The sequence below is a fragment of the Malus domestica genome, chromosome 16, assembly GCF_042453785.1.
Source record: "Malus domestica chromosome 16, GDT2T_hap1".
Classification (NCBI taxonomy): domain Eukaryota; kingdom Viridiplantae; phylum Streptophyta; class Magnoliopsida; order Rosales; family Rosaceae; genus Malus; species Malus domestica.
The window spans coordinates 24,203,946-24,225,235 of NC_091676.1; the positions used below are offsets into that span (position 1 = coordinate 24,203,946).

Consider the following 21,290-nt stretch of genomic DNA (forward strand, 5'->3'; position numbering starts at 1 on the left):
CAAACCCTACACTTATCACAAAAATAAAAATTAAATGTGTCCTAAAAGACGAATTATCATGAGAAAAGTGTAATTCAAAGGAAGGTCAGAAAATTTCTCATCCAATGCAACCAAATGTGATTGTGTGTTTAGGGGACCTGAAAGAATCTCTTAGTATTACAATCTTTAATTTGATATGATTGGGGGTGGTTTGTTTTGTTTAGGGGACCTAAGAGAATCTCTTAGCATTAAAATCTTTAATTTGATTTGATACGTTTCCTTCAATTCAAAGTAAAAGTTTTCCTAGAGTAAAAAATAATGCTTGGTAGGTTAAATTATCGAATTTGTCATTCATAAGAAATAGAGTGGTATTAACTTATAATTACCACTAGAGATATTTAAAAAATTTGAAATCAATAATTGCTACAAAGAATAAGAATAGTCAAGAAAAAGTAACATTTGTTTTTCTCTTTTTTTTTTATTTAAGAAAATTGGATTATTTGTTCTCGAATGATTACTTAACTTAGATTTGGTCAATTAACCAAAAATTCATCAAATTGAAATTTGATTTCGACAAAATGTGAAGCATCAATCTATCTATTACAACGTTGTGTATTATTTAAGAAAACGAGAGTCGTATTCTCAGTAGTTAAATAACCTTTTGAACCTTCTAAAGGTCATTGATTTTAAATTTTTTATCAAATAATGGTATTGCTAAACTGAGTAAAACAATATTTAAAAAAAAAAATAAATTAATAATACCAAACAGGATGAAACTCATTTTTTGAAGAAACTCACTCACAAATATTATGGTCTGTTTTTTTTTTTTTTTTTTTTTTTTGTTTTGGAAACCAGTATTTTGGTCTGTTTGGTAAACAACAAATATAGAAGTAGTCATTTTAAATTTGGAAAAATTAGTATCCGGTCCCTAGTTCTTACTGTTCATTGACTAAGACCTTATTAGTTCTCAAATTTTGATTCAAGTCCCTAGCATTAATGTGATAATGAATTTACATGTTTATTATATAATTTTTTAATATAAAAATTAGTAATTAATTTAGGGTTTAATACTCACACCTCTATTAAACTTCTAATTAATTTTCAATTCAAACATTTCCAAAATAATAATAAATTAAATTAAATTAAGTTTGTACCTATTAGTTTTTTTTTATATATAAAAAGATTCTCAATTTTTTAATCTTAAATGTACCCATTCATATAATTTTTCAATTTTTTTAATCTTAAATGTACCCATTCTCAAATATATCAATTTGTTATATTTAATATGTACCCTTTTTTTTAATATAAAATCCTTTCAAATTTTTTAATCCATGTTTAAACTTATATGGGTACATTCTTTTCGTTGATTTGAGAATGTATCCATATTTTGGTACAATAACGTTTTTTGTTAATTTTGGTTAATGTACCCATACATATATGTACACACACACACACAATACAATAGAGAGTATAATTTATATTTTATTATTTTTAATCCCATAAATTATGGGTTTTATTTAAAATCTCATTAATATAAACAATTACAATTTTCAATTTTTAATTTTTAATTTAAAAAATATAATAACTTACATTATTACATTAATGTCAGGGACCTCAATAAAAAACTAAAATCTAACAAGGTTTCAATAAAAAAATATTGATAGTTAAGGACCGCATCCAAAGTGTTCCTTTTAAATTTCGTTTCTGTGTGGACACAAATGAAAAAGTTTCAAAAGAATCTAACAACATAATTCATTAACCAAAACATGGAGGGGGCAATTGACAAAAAAATAAAAATAAATAAAGAATAAGAAAAGTGACAACCACCAATTATTACGTACTGTCGAACTCCGGAGTCAATTATTTCTGTACTGTTTGCCCAAAAAAAACAAAGGAAAATTATTTTTCTGTATTATTTTGCAAAATTAATAAAAAATTAAATTTATTAATGGTAGAGCAAAGTGTTTATATTTGCCCTTTCCTGTGAAACCAGAGGCGTTAGAGAAGACCAGAGAGAAGAGACCTGAAAGGTGATCTTCCTCTGCATCTTTCTCTCGCCCTCTCTTTCTCTCTCTAGAAACACTTAAGTTTTTAGATTTGAGAGAGAGAGAGAGAGAGAGAGGAAGTACTTCTCGCCAAAGCTGCACTGAATTTGGCCAAAAAAAAAAAAAATCCTTTTCCTACTTGCTACATAATCCATTGCTTCTACTTCACTCCCTCCAAGTTTTGCAGATAACCCTCTCTCTCTCTCTCTCTCTCTGTTAAGATCTCCAATCTTTCCTGGTTTCCTAAAGAGTCGAGAAAAACCCTTTTCTCTGCACTCGGTCTTCCTCTGCTTTGACAATCCACCTTTAATTCAGCTCAAAAAATCACAAATCATTCAATTTAGCAAAAATAAGGGAATCTGAACAGAACCCAGTTGCAGATTTTCCCGGAAGATGGAGAACATTTCCGGGAAAAAGCGACCCACAATCAGTCTCTCACTTTTTACTACTTTTTCCGAGTCAATTTCCTCTGACAAGTCCCCAAATGCAATCAAATCCCCCCGAAATTTCCAAGAGGGGGTTGTTGGGCTTGGAATAGTGGCTGCCATGACTGATTTGGGCAACCCCAATGAAGTGGCTTTGTCTGACAAGTCGCCTAGGTCGAGCCCGATCCCCATAGTCTCTGCAGCTAAGCCCGCAGCTAATTTCAGAGGTGGGTTTTGTGTGGAGAGGGCAGGGGCTGTGGTGGATGAATTGTCCGAGAGCTATACATGTGTGATTACGCATTTCGGAAACAATTTGACATCGAAAAGGGTTTATTTCGATGATGAGCTGAGTGGGGTTGTGGATGATCCTAATGCTGGTGTGGTGGTGGCCTCTGGGGTGTTCTATGTTTCTCCACTGAGTGTTGGTGAAGTGGGAAGAGAGTTTTGGGCCTCGGATTTTCTCAGTTGGTGTTATCTTTGCAAGAAGCAGCTTCATGGACTGGACATTTTCATGTACAGGTAAAAGAAAAACAAAAGTCATACATACATACACACATATATACTTACATACATATGTATTTAAGTTCTCTTGATGTATTGTTATGAATTAAATCCCTTTTGATTATTAATTTCGGTGAAGCATGATTTAGGAAATTGTGGATTTTGAACCATGTTGATGGTTTTGATTACGGGCTAATGTTTGGCATATTGATTATGTTGTCTTAGTGGGAGATTGTGTTTTGAAGGGATTTGAACTTAGGCTGATGTTTGTTTTATTAGCATTTATGAATTGACCAATTCTTGGAGATGTATGAGGCATCGGTTTTGTTCAAGTTTAGAAGTAGATTTTAAGTTCAAGAATGATACCGTAGATGCTGAACAAACTGGCCAATCCTTTACATAATTTTTGGTCTATGGTAAGCTGTTGGTCTAGGCAGGAGGATGTTACTCATGGATCTGCATCAGCAGCTTTAGCATTTCTCCCCATATTAGTAATCATTTCTTTTGAGTAGAGGGTTACCTTTCGTGGCATGATTTTGAGGTTTAACTGTTTTAAGTTATGGTTTGTCATTGAATGACTTTATTCCCCGTATTAGGTCATCTCCTTTGGTCCTTTACGTTGTGTGCTTGATTTCATGCAGAAGATGTTCAAATATTGTTTTCCCTTTGAGAATAATTTTAGGTTTTAAGTATTATTTCAGAATGTTACTGGAAATCCTTATGTGATTGTTGTGTTCTCTCTATTGTCCTCGATGAAATGTTCAGCTTGATTAAGTTGATATTCCACTTCTGGCGTTGTCGTTGCGCCAACTTGCTAATAGTACTCTCAGTAAGCTTTTGAAGAGTACGATACAAGTATGCCAGGCAAACTAATTTAAGTCGGTCATTCTCTGTTGGACTTAAGTACTCTAGCATCAATAAGTAGCTTGTGGATTGGTTTTTGCTCTCAAGTCCTTAACTTAGGTTCTCATTTGATTGTATTGAAACCGATTCTTATTTCAGAAAATTAAGCAAAATCATTAGTGACAATGTCTTAATCTTGTGAATATATCAGTATAATTATTTATGCCAGGCTGTACACCAATCATTAGTCTGTTAATGTGATGTCATTAGACTGTTGCATGCTTAAGAAGTAATGCCATGTTTGTTTTCTCTTGAGACTCATTGGAACATGCATCTTTAGAAACTTAGGAAGGAATGCCAGCTCCAAGCTGTTTCCTTAATGAACACTTGCAAGTTACATCTTTGATTGCAGTCATTTGGTTTTATAGTATTAAAGATTCCGTCGAGTTAATATGTGCGTATATATTAATTATTATAACTTTCTTACTAGTATTCCTATAAGAAAGTGGTCAGTTCCTTTGGAGAAAAAAAATAAAAATAAAAAAATAAAAAAAATTGCTCACTGCTTTTACCATGGTGTAGCATCACCACTCTACTTAATGGATCCACCTGTTATACAAGTACCGTTCCCGTAGACCCCATGGTCCAAGAAAATTGAGGTAACCCACCGTTTGATCTTATTCCAACAGCGTAGGAGAAATTACAACAACAAAAGCTAAATGACCACCTACTGTTGGATTAAGATCAAACATTGGGTGACCACAACTTCCTTGGACCATGTGGTCTTGGAGAACGGGTCTGCCTATTATACATAGTGTATGGTTAAGTTTTTTGTAATAAATAAAACCGTGCTAGTTACACGTAGATAGCATTGAGTAGGGTGGTAAAGTTGTACATTAATTGAAGGTAGTGAGCAAAGTTGTTCTCTTCTTAATCTTCTGAGCAAAAGTTGGAGAATTAGTGGCTTTTCAGATGTGTAGAATTTATAATTTGGAGAATCGTACTAACAATTAATAATTCTACTGCTTTCTCTTACGTGCTTAAATTCTTCTTTTTCCTGCACAAACGCTGTGAGAAATTGCCTTAGATGGTGTAATATTTTACGATATCTTTTGAAATTGGATGAGCCTCTTTTGGAAATTTAGTTCACCGTCCATAGAAAGCTCATCTTTGAATTATGTGTGAAATTTCTCAAAGTTTTAGAATCCTGAAAGTTAGCTTTCCGAAAGGACATACGCATTATGTTAAGAGAGAGAACACTATTGGAGAAATATTCCAAACTCCATGCTGGTGAGATATTTTGATGCAATTATTGATCGAGAAAATTCCAGCTGGTTTTGTTTTTGTTTCAATTTCTGAGTATTTAGATCTCTTAATTGAGATATTTTACGATAGATAGCGAAAGAACTTTATTTCGGAATTGTGGTCCTTGTTTGCTACTGCATTTGGTGTTGACATTTTTTTTTCTTTTTCGAATGGTAGGGCTATGAACTAGTCAATTTGAAAATGGGGGATGGGTCTTTGCAATATACTTGGCATCTTCTATATCATTTGATGCAACTTAGATTCTTTCTTCACTAACAAAGGCATTCAATTCCCCTTTTCTGCAGGGGTGAGAAAGCATTTTGCAGCGCCGAGTGCCGTGACAAGCACATTCGAAGCGATGATCATAAAGAGAAGTGCAGATCGGAAGCATTGAAATCGCTTGAGTACTCGGTGTCTCCCTGCTCCAGTCCGCTCGTCTTCTTATCCGGGGTTGCTGTGGCATGAAAGTATTGGTGTACCTATATAGTAAATAATACAAGAAAGGATGGGAAACATGATCCGAATAAATTGGGACAAGGTTCAATCAGGCAGTCTCTACAGTCTACAATTCAATTTGCAAGAATTTTTTTTTAATTAGATTGGACAAGTTGTATTGAGAAATTGGGAAATCATATAATCTGAGGGGGAGATTTTTACCAACTTTGCAGATGGGGGATAATTTGGGTGGGAATTGGAGTCATGTCTGTCATGCATTGAGTCAGTTATAATAATTATGTCTCGAACTCGCTATCCTTGAAACGTGTTATTTAGAAATGAAGAAGATCGTCATTAGACCGCAGTGTTAATTAAGTATTGTTTTAATCATATGGATTTTGTATCATTTTTGTTTTAAAAGTCTTTTCAAAATTGCGTTGCATTGAAATAATATATCTAAACAAATGTGAAAGTCAACTTTTAACGGCTAAAATAAAAATACTTACAACATTAAACGATATGTAATACTGTGGCCACCCCATTTTTCGGGATGATCTGCTAGTTTCTGTGAACATGATTCGGCCTAGTCTATTTATAGGGTAATATTTAAACCAGTGAGAGTCCAGCCAATTTGCAGTCCCTTTAGAGACGTTTGTTATCTCAGACTCTACTAGTTTTTAGGACTAAGCTGAATTGGTTTAGACTAGACTAAGCTGGATAATTAACAATTATAATATTATATTATTTAATACACATTCAATAGTATTTTATTATTAATTTAATATATTTTATTCAAGCTTTTGACCCTTTTTTTATGTGTATAGAACACGCTTTCGTTCCGTCCCCTTTATTAATTCAACAATATTTTCATTTTTTATCCAACCTCTCTCTGGACTCTCTCTGGAGAGTTCTTTCTTTACTTCCTAGTTTTGTCCCCCATAACACTCATTTTCTCCATCATTTGTCCTGGAAAACCACAACCTTCAAAATAGTTTTTTTCTGTGCAAAATCGTCCTCAAAACTACTCTCTCCTCCGTCTCCATCTCTCCATTGCTCTTTGTCCCAAAGCTACTTTCTCCCCTTCTCTATCCATTTCTCTCCGAAATTTTTTGGGAAAAAGGAAAATTTTCTTGGAATTTTCGAGAATAAGGAAGAATTTTTCTATTAGGATTGTTGTTGTTATCGTTTTGCAATTTTTTTTTTCGAATTTTGGTGTTGAGATTTAGGTAGCGGTAAGGCTAGATTTTAGATATGGGAAATGGAGTTGCCCAAAAGCATGCTCATAGGCTTGCGGACTTGCAGCGTTTATAAACTTGCATCGTGCAATCATTTTTGGAGATGGGATTAGCAAACCCATGGTTTATGGGGGGTTTAGATAAGATCCGCTAGTCTCTTCTTTAGTCGATGTGTGTTCTTCATAAAACACTAATCGAACAAGTTTTTGCTAAATTTTGAACACTAAATTTGAATCATTTAACCGCGTCACTAATTTAACAAATAATGAATTGCATTGTAGTTAATGAGCAGCAATTAGTAAAACGATCACATTTAGACTTCGACGTCGGGAGCTAGTACATTGTGATGTTTTTTATGAATCAAGTTCAACTTAGCATCAGAAACCAAAGAAAATCAATAACAAAGAGGCAAGCAAAAACTTCATGGAGCTCCAAGTAAAATCTAGTCCTCAACCTGCCAAATAGTATTCAAATGCAATCACTAAATCAGTTGTTCAAAAAATAACAAAGTTAGACTAGAAGATGGATCCAAAAAACCATTTTTATGAGCACTCTCAAAGAATCAGATGACAACTGGTAACCATGTTGGAAATAATAAGATTCTCTATTAAATTTTGTTGTGAATATTGCGTTTAAGAATGAGAAAAACAGAAGAAAAAACACAGAAATTGAAAACAAAATAACCATGACAAACAACACCAAGAATTAACGTGGTTCAGCTATATGTGCCTATGTCCATGGGGCAGCAACAATAATCTTTCACTATATCAATAATGAGTACAACATATAATTCATGCCAAGCCTCTAGGATTAAGACTTGACGAAAAACCTGAAAGACAAGAACAAGAAACTAGTACACTCTTATCTCTTTTATTTTCTTTCGCAGACACTTTGCCCTTCTCTCACTTTTTGACACCTTGAGCGGTACACAACTTATTGTTTTGCTCCAATTCAAAACTAGTGCAACAACCCCTTTATATAGACTTAATAAGGGTCTTTTTCAATAACAATTACTAGTCCTAATTGGAATCGAGTTATGAATCCTTCTCCAACTGAGATACTAACTCCAATTGGGTAAACAACTTCAATTGGGTAAACAATTAAAATTGGGTAGGCAATTTAAAATGAGAAAACAATTTAAACTAGGAATACAACTTCAATTAGGAAAACAACTCCAATTGGGTAAACAATTTAATCCTCTAAGACTATAAATCTAATAGACTTAGGACAACTCATCATGGTTGGAAAAACCCAACAAATTTCTCGTTAATTATGGAAGCGGTAATTAAACCTATGCCCAAGTGAATCCCGTATACTTACTTCCTCTCTACTGCACTAAATTAACAGCCTTCCCACCCCCACGAGGCTGTCAGCAGGACATGGCTCATATATTAACACTGCATAGAGGAGACAACTTGAAACCACTAGGTTACTTATGACCATGCTAACCAGACATGACAGATTGTTCATCTCATATCAGTTAACACACATCCCCATTTTAAGAACTCATAAACCATGATACAAATGGAACACAACAGAAATATGACTCCAAATCACTGCATAAGTGGTCAGCTACGGGAAGTGCAATTTCATAGTCAAAACGAATTATTATATGAAATGCTTTAATTGCTGTTTCACAGATAAAGGCTTTGTTGTTGTTGATGTTTCACATATATGGTTTTTTAAAATAGAATGAAAACACCAATACCAATTATAACATAAAGTAAGATAGGTAGTGATATGCATGTCTACTAGGAGCTTTTATAAACATCAACTACCCTTCCAAAGTTCATGTGCGTCCAATCTCCACTATTAAGCCCATCTAAGCTCTTTTCCTGCCAGTAGTGTTGATTATTTCTCTTAGTTTAAACTTCAGATATCTACCAAGCACGGAATTATAGTCGTAACTTTTTCCATTTCTTTGATTTTACTCTCTAACTACACTCTTAATTCACATAGCACTAATATCTTCCATCCATAACTTTCCGCGAAATGCTCCTCTTAGAAATCTACTTTATGGCTCCATTAGGTTCCAATCGACTTACTCACTGACACACACACACACCCCATTATAAATAATTATATCTGCGAATGCATATTATAAAGATTTTCTGCCTAGTTTTGTTGAAAAGAATAAATAACCAAGGCCAACATCCTTTCTATGCCTGGAAAAAGGCTTAAAAAGGGTTGAGGTTCGAACCTAAAACCAATTGGCAATAGTAGTAGCCCAACTCCTTATATAACCATGCAAAAATCCCTTAACTTATCGATGTAGGACAACAGCCCACATCCTCACATGCCTAGATCATAACAATGAACAATCTACATTGGTTTTTCAGTTATTCCCATTTTGCACAGACCCAAGTAACATCACGATGTGCTGCAATTGACTCCCGAAATTCATGTCAAAAAAATGTAAACTTGCTTCTTTTAATTGCACTTATGACCAAAACCCACATAGAAAATCGTTGACATTGGTAGATTGAACATATCATAATCATTTGCGATAATTGTGAAATTGTTGAGATGGGTATTGGGTAATAATCATTTCTGAAAATAATTGGCATAAAGGGGTCGGAGGCTAATGTATAAAACTATCAGAAATTCAACCAAATCACAGATACAATTCATTAGATTAAAACAACGAAATTAAAAGTAAATAAATAAATAAATATTAATACCTGAGCGGGATGATGATTCGGGTCTGGTGACAAAGAACGCTCAAGGTTCACAATTCTACCTTCAAGAGCATCAAACTTTTGCTTCACCTACAAAATCCCCCATAGAAGAAAAAATGAAACCTTTGAAAAGGGGAGGGAGAGAGAGAGAGAGAGAACGAGAGTTGATGGGTTACGTACATCGGAGGAAAGAGCGAAACGGTCGACGAGAAGATCTTTCCAGACGAGGTGAGAAATTGCAGCTCCTGTCAGCGAAAACCCAACACCGAACCAAACCAAACGAGTTCGCATCATCTTTCTTTTTGGTTTTCCTTTTAGGGCTTTGAGAATCTCTGAAATCTTACAACCGCTATGTGTGCGCTCATCAAATGAAACGCAGCAAGAAAGATGAATCTCCGAACTCTACAATCACAATTAGGGATGGCAAATATCCATTGGTTATGGTTATCCGCGGCTACCGCCCATTTAAATTAAATGGTTATGGTTACGAGTATAACCGTTTATCCGTAAAATTTAAATGGGCGATTATGGATATTAACTACGGTTATAAACGGGTAACCGTTTACCCATTTATTTTATATATGTAAAACTAACACAAACCATGTTCTCGATCCAATAATACTTAGCACCCAATAAATTAGCAAGGAATTCATCGGTCATTTTCTCAATAACACTACTACAGGAATGATGATTCTCATCATTAAGGAATTGGCCAAATTAATTTAAATTCCTTGCGGGTAACTGTGAAATTGACAGAAATGCTTTGACAAAAATGTTTTCTAAACAATTTTTGTAACCCAATAATACTTAGCAAATATTATATTTACCTTCATTGGTAACAGTTAAAAATATCGTTCGTAAACTATTATTTTAATTATTGGAATGGTATAAGGACTTTTAAAATTAAAATATGGAAATGTATGATGAATGTACCTATAACGGTATTTAATTGTCAAAAAAAAAATTATGACAATTTTTTTTTAATTTTCAAGTTGTTAAAAAACATGTAGACGGGTGAAAAAATGGTAATGGTAAAAAAAGGAAGATAAACGGGTTAAAAAGGATAAATAGGTAAACGGGTATTAAACAGTTACGATTAAATGGGTATGCGGTTATGGGTATAGTTAACCGTTTATAAACGGTTATGGGTATGGGTATAACCGTTTAGGCAATTACCTAACGGGTAAACGGTTATGCGGGTATGAGCATAAACGGTTATGGGTAAATTAACCGCGGTTACCCGCCCGCATAACCATTGTCCATCCCTAATCACAATTCTCTTCTTGTTTTGCGCAACCAAAAACGGGGAATATATTTCGGAATATAAAAAACCGAAAAATAAAATAAAATACCGAAACCTAACCGAACTTTATTGGTTCGGTTTCAAATTTGGAGGTTCAGAAACCGAACTGAATCCAACAAAACCGATTCCTTTTACATTTTTTTTTTCTTTTCTGAAAACTATCCTTTTACACTTTATGAATATATGCCCATGATGTTTCTTTTGTGAATCTTTGTTGCCAAGCTTGAAACTAAGATTAGGGTTTTTTCAAGGAGCATACTTCATACAATTATAATGATATTCGATTGGTTATAAAAGAAAGTTTTGGAGGCTTTGGAACTTGGAAAAACTTCTCCATTTGTTTGTTTTTAGAATGGATACGGTGATCATTTTTCTTTACAATTGAGGTTGTTGATAGAATATGTTTGGTTTAGATGATCAAGTAAATGTACAACTCTATCTTTCCACTTTCCCTATTTTCTTATTATTAGTCTACCAATGCAAGCATCTTTTCTAATTTTCATATTATAGAAAGATCGAGTTTTATAAATAAAAAACTGAAACCGAATCGAACAAACCAAATCGAAAAAAATCGAAAGAAAACTAAACCGAACCGAATGAAACCGAACCCACCCCCAATCTTTCTCCTACTTACTATTCTGACTAAAACACTAAGATGCCATCTTAGACAAAATAATATCTTTTTGAGGGAAGAATTGTGATTTTGAGGATAGTAATTTTGAAGTTTTAGAATCTCTGTATAGATCGATTTATGCAACTTTTTCTCTTTGTTAGATTTCAATTATTTAGACTAGAAATATCGATTGTATTAATAAAAGCTATATAGAATGAGTTTACTGTTATTTTAAAATGTAAATCCCATAATAAATTGTGATGTACATCTTGAATTTGTTTATGACAATTTATGTTTTTTTCATTTTCATTTTTGCCACGAGCCTTGGGGCTCTCAAACGTCTGTGCATCATCAATGATGCTGCGCACAATAGCTATGCCTAAGCAAACAGACTACCCTTTTGAACCCACCCCAATTGAATTTGAACATCCTCATGATTACGATTGAAAGATCGAGTAAACCACATCCACAAACCCTAAATTGTAATCATGATAGTTGGATTTTAATCGTCAACACATGTTACCAAGAACGACTCAGCAAAACTGATTAGGCAACGGGGATCGAGCAATTGTGCTCCAAATTCTCAATCGGAAACCCTAACACTAACCCTAGTTTTCCCCTCATTTCGTTGTCGTTGGAATTTGGTTAATCTAATTTATTAGAGAATGTGTTAAAATGTGAGATATAACCACTTTTATACAGTGGCGTGGCTATCCTGGTAAATTACATAAATATCCTTAATTCAATAGAAATGATCAACTGACTAATCAATTGAAGAATGAATGACCTATTCAACTGAAAAATCAATGGTCATTACAACAGTTACACCAATTAGTGGAAGGACTTAAATGTTCTTTAACACTCCCTTAGACGTTCACAAATTGCTCAGTTGGGTATCACATAAACTCCATATCAATGCCCCGTCTTCATCTCTCTCAAAATGAAATATATGCTCTTCAAAGGGATGATCCAGAAAAAACCTTGGTATTCCTGGGGATTTCTCCCTCTTAAAACGGCAAAATGCCTTAGGAGGACTTCGGGAACTCGTTACCTAAAGGAAGCGAGGATGTGGAATTCACGATTTGAAAATTGTAGGTGTAAGAGCAAGAATCGGAGAGAAACACTTAATAGTAAGGAGATGAAAAGGGATAGTCAATGGCCTATGGATACTTCACTCACCAATACTAGCACAAACACAACCACTCACCGCTTCAATTAACACATGTTTAACACTTAAATGGACCTTGATTTAGCTAACTAGGTACCTATTGACCGTTAAGCGTACCCTTCTCGGCTTGGACCCATCGACATTCCATTGACATTGGGCTAAGTCCAAGTGTGAGGAAGGTTGGTCTTCCACCTGTGGAAGCACAGCATTAGGGAGCATTGCCTTGCCTTATTTGAATGCCACTACACCTTATAATATCATCATTCAAAGATTGATTTCAGCCAACAACCCAAGAATAAAATCCAGAAAAAAGTGAAACCTTAAAAATGGTATTAGGATTAAACCTAAATCATGAAAAAGGATCTTGCTTCATATAAATAGTTTGCGCAACCCACTACAAGTTTGTGTACCCAACTGAACAAATGAACATGTCAAAATTTCAAATGAAATGCTCACATGCCAGGCATGTCACTAGTGTTACTAGTTCTATCAAGTAAAAGAATGCCACAATTTAAAATAACTCAAATATAAAAAAGCAAAATATTTTCTGTTTTAATGTTGTCGACGAGACCAGATAGTAGCAATTCAAGAGCCATCCATGTAAGCAGATGCACCGGCTAGTTCTTGGCAGCGGCTGCAGGCACCAAATGTTGGGGCTGTTGGCACATGAAAGAGGCATTAGTAAATATGAGAACCCATAATGGAAAATCGAAGGCTTGCCAGTAAATTTGTGTTCCGGGTTAGACTAGCTTCTTACCGCTTGTAGCTCCTCTTCATGCTTTGGAATAAAAGCAGTATCGACCTTGCCATTTTTGAAATCCTCTATATCCAGGATAAGTTTATGGTATTCAATGGTTGTGGGAACCCCTGCGGAACAAAGGCAATAACTACATCAACTGCCATGAACAACGAAAAAGGAATGTTCCAGATTTACAACATGAATTAAAGCAACCTGAAACTTCAAATAAAACATCAACAAAAAAAAAAAAAAAAAAATGCTGCCCCTTTGATTCTATTAATATCACAGCTTAAATTTAATTGGCTCACACTAAGTTTGTTCTACACAAAGTTCAATCATACTGACATAAAAAGTAACTCAAATTGACTTTATTACTATTTACCTGTTATAACAGTGTCATCAAGAGCCCTCTTCATTCTCTCAATTGCCTTTTCTCTTGTTGGTGCCCAAACAATAAGCTACACCAAGGGAGCAATAATTGCCTCAGTTACTAGAATTTGGATCAATAAACCTGAAAGCTATAATTTCATATTGCTGATGTATATGGGCCACAAACCTTTCCAAGAAGGGAATCGTAATTTGGAGGAACCACGTAATCAGGATAAACATGGCTATCCATTCTAACAAAGGGACCTCCAGATGGTAAGTAGGCTGTTATTCTTCCTGTTTAAAAAAGGCAGAAGATTATGTATTAAAAAATAGAATGAATATATAATGTCATTGTTAATCCAGTGCATGCGCAACCCGAGTTAAATCAATGGAATTCTTTAAGTGCTGAACTAACTTAGAACCCTATATCATCAGGGTTTGGCTGCATCACATAGAGCCAATACAGAATAACGAAAAATACCAAATGTAGCATAAGTGTCATGCTGTACTAAGCAATAACCAAGGACATACCTGGCCCGGGTCGGAAACCTTTAAAAGCATCTTCTGCATTGATACGGCATTCAATTGAATGTCCTCTGAGCACTATATCTTCCTGTAGATGGAACCATCTCCGTCAGACATTGAACAAAAAGCATCAGATGTGTCTTGAAAACTACACTACCGTAATTACCTGTGTGTATCGGAGTTTTTCACCCATAGCTACTCGAATTTGTTCTTCAATCAAATCAACAGAGGAAATCATTTCTGTCACAGGATGCTCAACCTGTGGTTCCATTGGCAAAAAGATTTTAGTTTGGCATAGCTAAGCAAACTTTTAATACCAGTCAAAGCAACCCTCAAAACTTAAAAATATTAGTTTAACCTGAATCCGAGTGTTCATTTCCATGAAGTAAAAGGAACCTCTTTCATCCAAAAGGAATTCAACGGTTCCAACACCAATGTAGCCAATTGATGCTGCTGCTGCAACTGCTGCATCACCCATAGCTTTCCGCAGTTCTGGGGTCAATGCAGGGGAAGGTGCTTCTTCCAGGAGCTTTTGGTTCCTTCTCTGTTAATGTTACATTCAGAACATGTAAACAATTTGGCAGGTGTCATTGAGTTTTGCATTTCTCAGAAAAGAATAGAGGATGAATGGATAATAACTAGAAGACAGCTGTATTCTAATAATAGAAATAAACTTTCACAGTGATTCATGCAACTAATAAGGCTGGTTAAAGTACCTGGATGCTGCAATCCCGCTCTCCAAAGTGAATAACATTGCCATATTTATCTGCAAGAACCTGTTTTTTACAAGGGAGAAATCAAGAGATTGCAGGTTGGCATCAAATGTCAAAATGAATACTAACAATAATCCAGAACATACGATGTATCACCATACACAATATCAGGAACTTTTACAAGCACATTACCTGAAACTCAATGTGTCTAGGATTTTGGATGTACTTTTCCAAATAAACTCCATCATTTCCAAAAGCAGCTGCAGCCTCACTCTTTGCTTGCTGCAAACAATCAAATTGAGGCAGAGAAATATGAAGACGGAAGCAGCAATATATTACAAAAATTTAATATTCATTTAAAGATAACAAGACCAACTAAACTAAGAACCCAACCATACAATTTATAGTGATAACTTTATTTAACACAAAACAATATCTCTGAAGATGAACGAAGAAACACTTTTAGAGAAGATCAACAAAAAAAAGAAGGAATCAGCAAAGTAACAAAATAAGAAGACAAGGCATTAGGTGCAGTACCTGTAACAACTTCACAAACTCCTCAGGTTCTTTAGCAAGACGCATACCACGTCCTCCACCTCCTGCTGTGGCCTTAAATAGCAAAACATGCTTATCATTTAACAGAAACAATAACAGACAAAATTCTATATTGGCTCTCCTTAACCCAGAGTTTGAAAGAAAATATTAATGAAACACCAGAATACTAAATAGCCATTCCTGTCATGAAACTTTATTTTTAGTTCATTCAAGTCTTACATCTGATTCATTAGAGTTTAAATATAGCACACTAGTAACTGAGATCATTTAGATTTATTTTTACCAAATGATGAAACGGCCTCATCCAAAGATTGGAGGTAACAGTTACAACTCACTATAGTTACTAGGAACTAAGCAACAAACTTAAATTTCTGAAAGAAACTCCATGCTTGACTCAAACTCAAAACTAAAACCTGCAAAACTTTTCTTCTAGCTTCATTGAGTTGGTACATCTTCATAGCTTAGCATTATAAAAAGGAAATTGGGTAGTGTCAAACAGATACAATTCGTGAGCAGCTATTATATGTAATAGGCATGTGTTCCTCTCAATTAACTTCAGTTTACAATTGAAAAGAAGTTAAAGAAATAATTCTACTATATTAAATCATTAGTTTCCTTTTTATAGAACGGGAAAAGAAACTTGGTAAATTAGGAATATGTTTAACTTTTGAACTTTCACAGTTAACATTAAAAGGTGAGCACTTTAAATTCTATGACACGGCAAGGTACAATGAGTTTTAATTATCATAAAACATAATAGGACAAGATACTTTACTTTGATCATAACAGGAAAACCAATCTCATCCGCAAGCCTGATTCCTTCCTCTGTGCTCTGTGAAGGAAAAATGATTACAATTAACGTAAAATCAATTATATGAGACCCTATTCCTGGAGGTGTTGAAACTTATAATACCTAAGGTTAAAGTAGATACCTGTAGTAATCCATCACTTCCTGGTACAGTTGGAACACCTGCTTTCTTCATTGTGTCTCTGGCAGTCGATTTATCACCCATAACACGGATGCTTTCGGGCTGCAAATTGTAATCAGATTTTCAAACTTTGTCCCCCATGAGAAGATGAACTAACTAATAAGCAACTAAATATAACCAAATGCTTCTATACACCTAAATGGATCAATTACTGTTCACTCTAAGATGTTGGGAACAAGTGAAATACATTGTATAAAACTGAATAAAATACAACTCAAGGAAAAAAAAAATCATTTTTGTCTAAGGGAAAAAATAATTTTTTTTGAAGTTGAAAAATCTTCATTAATAACCAAAAAACTATCTAATACATCAATCTAATATATCACATGAACTTATCACAGAAATGTTCTCTTGGTCACTCACCCTTGGAATTGATATCAAGGGTTGAGATTAAAACATTAAAAGCACGTCCATTTATTCTCCACCCTTGATATCAAATCCAATGGTATGTGGCCATGAATCCTTAGCCACCATGTTAGCAAGAGAACAGGACTCTAGCTTATCATGTTCACATGGCACGAACCCAGAACTTCACAATGGGTGAGCTGAGCCTTGGAACTAAATAAGATAATGAGAGGAGGAAAAAGAGAGAGGGCTGAAATGAGAGGTAAAAAGAAAAAGAAATTCCCTTGAAATGGGATGGGGCTATCACACACCGAAGCCACCATCTTTGTCTGCACCTAATTTAAATCTAAAAATTAGAAATAAGAGAACAGTTCCTAGCTTGAAGTGTTTAAAGTTATATTTTATTTTACTTGAAGTACTGACCTTAGGCCCAATAAAATTGATTCCATGTTCTTTGCACATTTCAACAAATGACGCATTCTCAGAAAGGAAACCATATCCTGGATGCAACATTGTACATTTCCTACTGATGGCAGCAGATAAAACGTTTGGAACAACTAAGTACCTGCAGAAAGATATATCAAAATGGCCAAGTTTAATCATTATCATCTGTAACAGAAACTGGGTCATAAAATTATTATGTTCTTAAGATAAAGAATGTGTTCACAGGAAAGTAGTAAAACAGGGCAGGCCAGCTTGAGCACGGCACAATTCAAATGAGCATGGAGGGGCTAGGTCACATCCTTTGTCATGCCATGCTAACCAAAAGGCATAAGGCATTTAAAACCATTGGTTTATTACAACTACAATCTTTGTTAGCAGTTTCTTTATATCACATCCTTATAAACAATGATTATCTATCAATGATGTTATTATGTATTTACTTTCATCCTCGACTTCTTTCCGGCATAAGGACTCCTTTGTGAAAGTTATGATAGGGGGGAGAAGGACAAAGAACAGCGTAAAAAAGAAATTAAACTGATCAGCCACTTACGATTGACTGCTTGCTGCTTCACCAATGCAAACTGATTCATCAGCCAATTTCACATGAAGTGCATCCTTGTCTATTGTTGAGTAAACAGCCACACAAGGTATTCCCATCTCATGGGCTGTTCGAATAACGCGGACAGCAATTTCCCCTCTATTTGCCACCAGAATTTTTTCAGCACGACATGTAGCATGAAGAGCTCCCCCATGCCTCCTGGATTTAATACTAACTTGAGCACCCGGAGCTCTCTGCCTTAAAAAGTTGACTTTATTTCCCACCATAAAGCTACATTGGGAGCTCCGGATCTCTCTAGTTCTCCCAAAAAATAAGCCCTTCTGTTGACAGAAGAAAACGAAAAACAAATGTAAAGAAAATTGCAAATAAACCACAAAGCATGTCTGAAGATCATAACAGAAGCAATAACGAACAGGATTCTGAAGAACATATAACAATCACAACTCATTTGTTTTGCAACGCTATTTATCTAGGAATTCCAATATGTTACTTTCCCCTAATGAGTTATAATCGTTCTATTATCTTCGGTTTTGATGCATTGGATAAGCAAGGTAAAGTTTTGAGCTTCTCCACAGCACTGGAAGGTACTTATCTACGAAGCCACATTCTTCGGTCTATATAGTTATAAAAAGAGACCCAATGAAGTACCTAAGAAATTAAACCAAACCTCAAACTAACTAACATGCATTTGAAAAGTCGATCCATTTCAATATATATATATATATATATATATATATATATATAGCTTGAACAATTCACTATCACACCGATCATATCCAAACTAAGATCAATTGATTAACCACTCCAATTAAAATTAATCAGAACACCACGCAACATTTGAAACCCAAACCCAATTCAAAAAACGAAATAAGCATTGGGCAACAGAGGTACTTACCGGAGTTGGCGTGACAGTCTTGCAGATGGGCATTATGGCATCCATTTTCAAAACAAAGCGATATGTGTTACACCAAATATCCCAGTCACTGCCATTGCAGAAGAACAACAGAAAAACAGCATAATTTGTTAGAAATTGTAACACTCTCATTCCACAAAATCGAGAAGAAGCTAAGCAGGAATCAACCATTCACATGATTCTAATTCTATCGTAGAATGAAATCACAACCCAAAAAAGGGGCAGTTGCTGCCATTGCGAAACGATTCAAATGCTAAAATTTGACACTGAAACAGGGAAATACCTTTCTCAATTGGCTCAGATCAAGCTCAGATTGGATGAAGAACAAGAAAAGGAAGCCTCTTTGGTACCCAAGAGGTCTAGAGAGAGAGAGAGAGAGAGAGAGAAATGCGAAGTGGGAAGGTGGGAAGGTGGGAAGGACCGAGGGTAGATATAAAGAGAGTAGAGTTGTCGATGAAAACGAGGGGAGTGAGTGATTGAAATTTGAAATCTCCGCCTACAAGGAAATGGGAAAACCACCGCCAGCCCTGGAAGCCGCCGCCCTCCCCCATCCCCGGCGGCCCTCCACTCCTCTCTATCCATATTCCCCAAAACAGAGAAATAAAACGAAAAGCAAAACATTAAATTGAATTCACAGACTGACCTGCAATGGTTTTAGGTTACTGTTGCTGTTGACCGTGCCAATGAAGAAGGAGTGGGGCGAGCTGGGAGATGATGAGAGGAAGAGGAGTGAAGGACGGCTGACGGTGAAGAGCTAGTTGGACTGCACGGCTACTACGCCGCCACTGCCGCTTAGTTTTCATCCACGGTGGCGGTGTTACGATGCCATGAATGTCTACGTATCACTAACACGTGGATTAGTAAGACACTTTACACGTGGTACGATTTAAATGAACACCGTATAATGGCTACGTATGAGTGTACGTCGTATTGACAACATAATTTTTTGGGCTTATTAATGGCTATAGCACTTATTGGCTTGTTTGAAAATGCTTTTAAAATAACTAAAAGCTTTTTAAGAGAAAATAATTTTGGTTTCAAAAGTACTTAAAGAAGCACTAGTTATGTGCTTCTTGCATGAAGTAATAAAGTTGACACGTCTCGACCCTGATATTCCCTGAATATCCAGATAGGCACGTTCTGGCCGACACCTGAGGGTGACGAAAGCCATTTATTGAATACAAGATAAATTATTAGGAGGAAAATAAGCATGAATAATCATTAGAATCTAGAAGTAATAAACAAGGTTTAAAAAAATGTCTAGTGTGCACAAAACACGTTCTAAAACAAGATCACAAAATGAAAGATCATTACAAGATATCACGCAAGTGAGTGATAGATTGCTATTGGTAGGGGAATGCCTCGTACGTTGTGTCGTAATCCTCATTTCTAAGACCTGAATGAGGGCGCAAAACAAAGGTGAGTGGACCAAGTTCATATATACAATAATAATAAAACAGTTATCAAGATACTAACCCCCACAGTTTATATAAAGAAAACTACTAGCATAATAAGCGATGTTTTTACTAAAAACCCTAGCATGCCAAAAATATCTCAAAAGTCATCATGGAAAATAAAATACCAAACGTCTCACAGATTGTCTCGTCGCGTAATGTACTACTAGTAAAATCACTGAAATAAATATATCTCCCGGCCTTATACCAGCACCGTGGTCTCTGCGCCCATAGCCAAAGATTACCAACTCCCGGCCCAATGCCTGCTCCATGTCCCTCAGCCCGTAGCTAGGGATTATTTCTCCCGGCCTATCTGCCAACACCAGATCCTCGCCCCAGGCGGCATAGTGTCCACTAGGTACGCACAAATAGTTACACCTCTAAAAAATAACCACTTTATAGTATAAAGTTATCCATCGTCTATACTATAAATAGGGGTTTCTAAAACATGTTCTAGCATCCTATCGTCATCCATCATCTAGTCTACCAGTTCATGGTTTTTAAAGAAAATACGATATTTTAAAATATAGCTTAATATAGGCCAACAATTAATTCCTCACAAAAAACAAGATGATAAATAACATATTTCATAAACATGCTTAACATAAAAATCAGTTCATAAACTCGTAAGGCATGCATTTCATTTATGCAATTAAACTATGAAATTATGCAAATTTTAGAAAGGGTCCACTCACAGATACTCCGTAGCAGCAGAATTGTGCGGAAAATGATTAAGGAAATCCCCACTAGCAACTTCACCTAAGCACAAAAATGTACAATTTATTAAACTACCCAACTACAGAATTTCAAGAATTGGAAATGGGTCTTGGGTTTGGATCCGGATTAGGGTTTAGGTTATATAAGGTTAGAACTTATTGGGTTTTGGTTTTGGATAGGCCTAGGAATAAAAAGGGTGGTGGTTTGGGCTTGAGCCCAAACCCACACAACACAACACACACACATGCCAACACACACATACACATGCATGCACAGCACGCATGCACACACCTGCACACACATACATACACACACACACATGTGCACCACACACACGTGCACCACACATATTCAAACAACTTACACACACACACACACACATGCACGGACACACACACACAACCCACACACGCATAGACACACATACACAACACACAC

General features: G+C 35.4%; 3 protein-coding genes across 5 annotated transcripts; 1 reads left to right on the plus strand and 2 right to left on the minus strand.

The window, feature by feature from the left end:
* Positions 1 to 1,829: 1,829 nt before the first annotated feature.
* Positions 1,830 to 5,904, plus strand: LOC103404068 (FCS-Like Zinc finger 14-like). 2 transcript variants are annotated; one of them, XR_011577620.1, is made up of 3 exons: positions 1,870 to 2,968; positions 5,404 to 5,646; positions 5,697 to 5,904. XR_011577620.1 is itself a non-coding variant. In XM_070816211.1 (2 exons), the coding sequence occupies exons 1-2, from the start codon at positions 2,418 to 2,420 to the stop codon at positions 5,561 to 5,563; spliced, it is 711 nt and encodes a 236-aa protein (XP_070672312.1). In that variant the 5' UTR covers positions 1,830 to 2,417; the 3' UTR covers positions 5,564 to 5,904. The 2 variants fall into 2 exon arrangements, 1 of the variants encoding a protein (XP_070672312.1); XM_070816211.1 differs by having other exon boundaries at positions 1,830 to 2,968; positions 5,404 to 5,904.
* Positions 5,905 to 7,063: 1,159 nt separating this feature from the next.
* On the minus strand, positions 7,064 to 9,882 carry LOC103404069 (uncharacterized). Its single transcript, XM_029096297.2, has 3 exons — positions 9,627 to 9,882; positions 9,450 to 9,536; positions 7,064 to 7,222 (listed from the first exon to the last, which is right to left on the minus strand). Exons 1-3 carry the CDS (start codon positions 9,738 to 9,740, stop codon positions 7,211 to 7,213), a joined length of 213 nt encoding a protein of 70 aa, XP_028952130.1. The 5' UTR covers positions 9,741 to 9,882; the 3' UTR covers positions 7,064 to 7,210.
* Positions 9,883 to 12,879: 2,997 nt separating this feature from the next.
* LOC103416903 (biotin carboxylase 1, chloroplastic) lies at positions 12,880 to 19,501 on the minus strand. 2 transcript variants are annotated; one of them, XM_070816212.1, is made up of 17 exons: positions 19,421 to 19,501; positions 19,325 to 19,384; positions 18,664 to 18,751; positions 17,760 to 18,088; positions 17,189 to 17,330; positions 16,364 to 16,462; positions 16,207 to 16,263; positions 15,414 to 15,485; positions 15,069 to 15,158; positions 14,880 to 14,939; positions 14,522 to 14,707; positions 14,330 to 14,422; positions 14,170 to 14,251; positions 13,826 to 13,932; positions 13,652 to 13,727; positions 13,288 to 13,397; positions 12,880 to 13,186 (listed from the first exon to the last, which is right to left on the minus strand). In XM_070816212.1, the coding sequence occupies exons 3-17, from the start codon at positions 18,706 to 18,708 to the stop codon at positions 13,148 to 13,150; spliced, it is 1,587 nt and encodes a 528-aa protein (XP_070672313.1). In that variant the 5' UTR covers positions 18,709 to 18,751; positions 19,325 to 19,384; positions 19,421 to 19,501; the 3' UTR covers positions 12,880 to 13,147. The 2 variants fall into 2 exon arrangements, with proteins under 2 accessions (XP_070672313.1, XP_028951566.1); XM_029095733.2 differs by having other exon boundaries at positions 18,965 to 19,448.
* Positions 19,502 to 21,290: the final 1,789 nt, after the last annotated feature.

What these genes read in the sequence shown, in the direction of transcription:
- LOC103404068 (XM_070816211.1), top strand. Translation starts at nt 2,418, where the DNA reads ATGGAGAACATTTCCGGGAAAAAGCGACCCACAATCAGTCTCTCACTT. An exon ending in CTGGACATTTTCATGTACAG is followed by an intron (nt 2,969 to 5,403) that starts GTAAAAGAAAAA and finishes CCTTTTCTGCAG; the next exon opens with GGGTGAGAAAGCATTTTGCA.
- LOC103404069 (XM_029096297.2), bottom strand. Translation starts at nt 9,740, where the DNA reads ATGATGCGAACTCGTTTGGTTTGGTTCGGTGTTGGGTTTTCGCTGACA. An exon ending in GTTTCGCTCTTTCCTCCGAT is followed by an intron (nt 9,537 to 9,626) that starts GTACGTAACCCA and finishes GGGATTTTGTAG; the next exon opens with GTGAAGCAAAAGTTTGATGC.
- LOC103416903 (XM_070816212.1), bottom strand. Translation starts at nt 18,708, where the DNA reads ATGGATGCCATAATGCCCATCTGCAAGACTGTCACGCCAACTCCG. An exon ending in AAATGAACACTCGGATTCAG is followed by an intron (nt 14,423 to 14,521) that starts GTTAAACTAATA and finishes ATGGAACCACAG; the next exon opens with GTTGAGCATCCTGTGACAGA. An exon ending in AAAAACTCCGATACACACAG is followed by an intron (nt 14,252 to 14,329) that starts GTAATTACGGTA and finishes TTCCATCTACAG; the next exon opens with GAAGATATAGTGCTCAGAGG.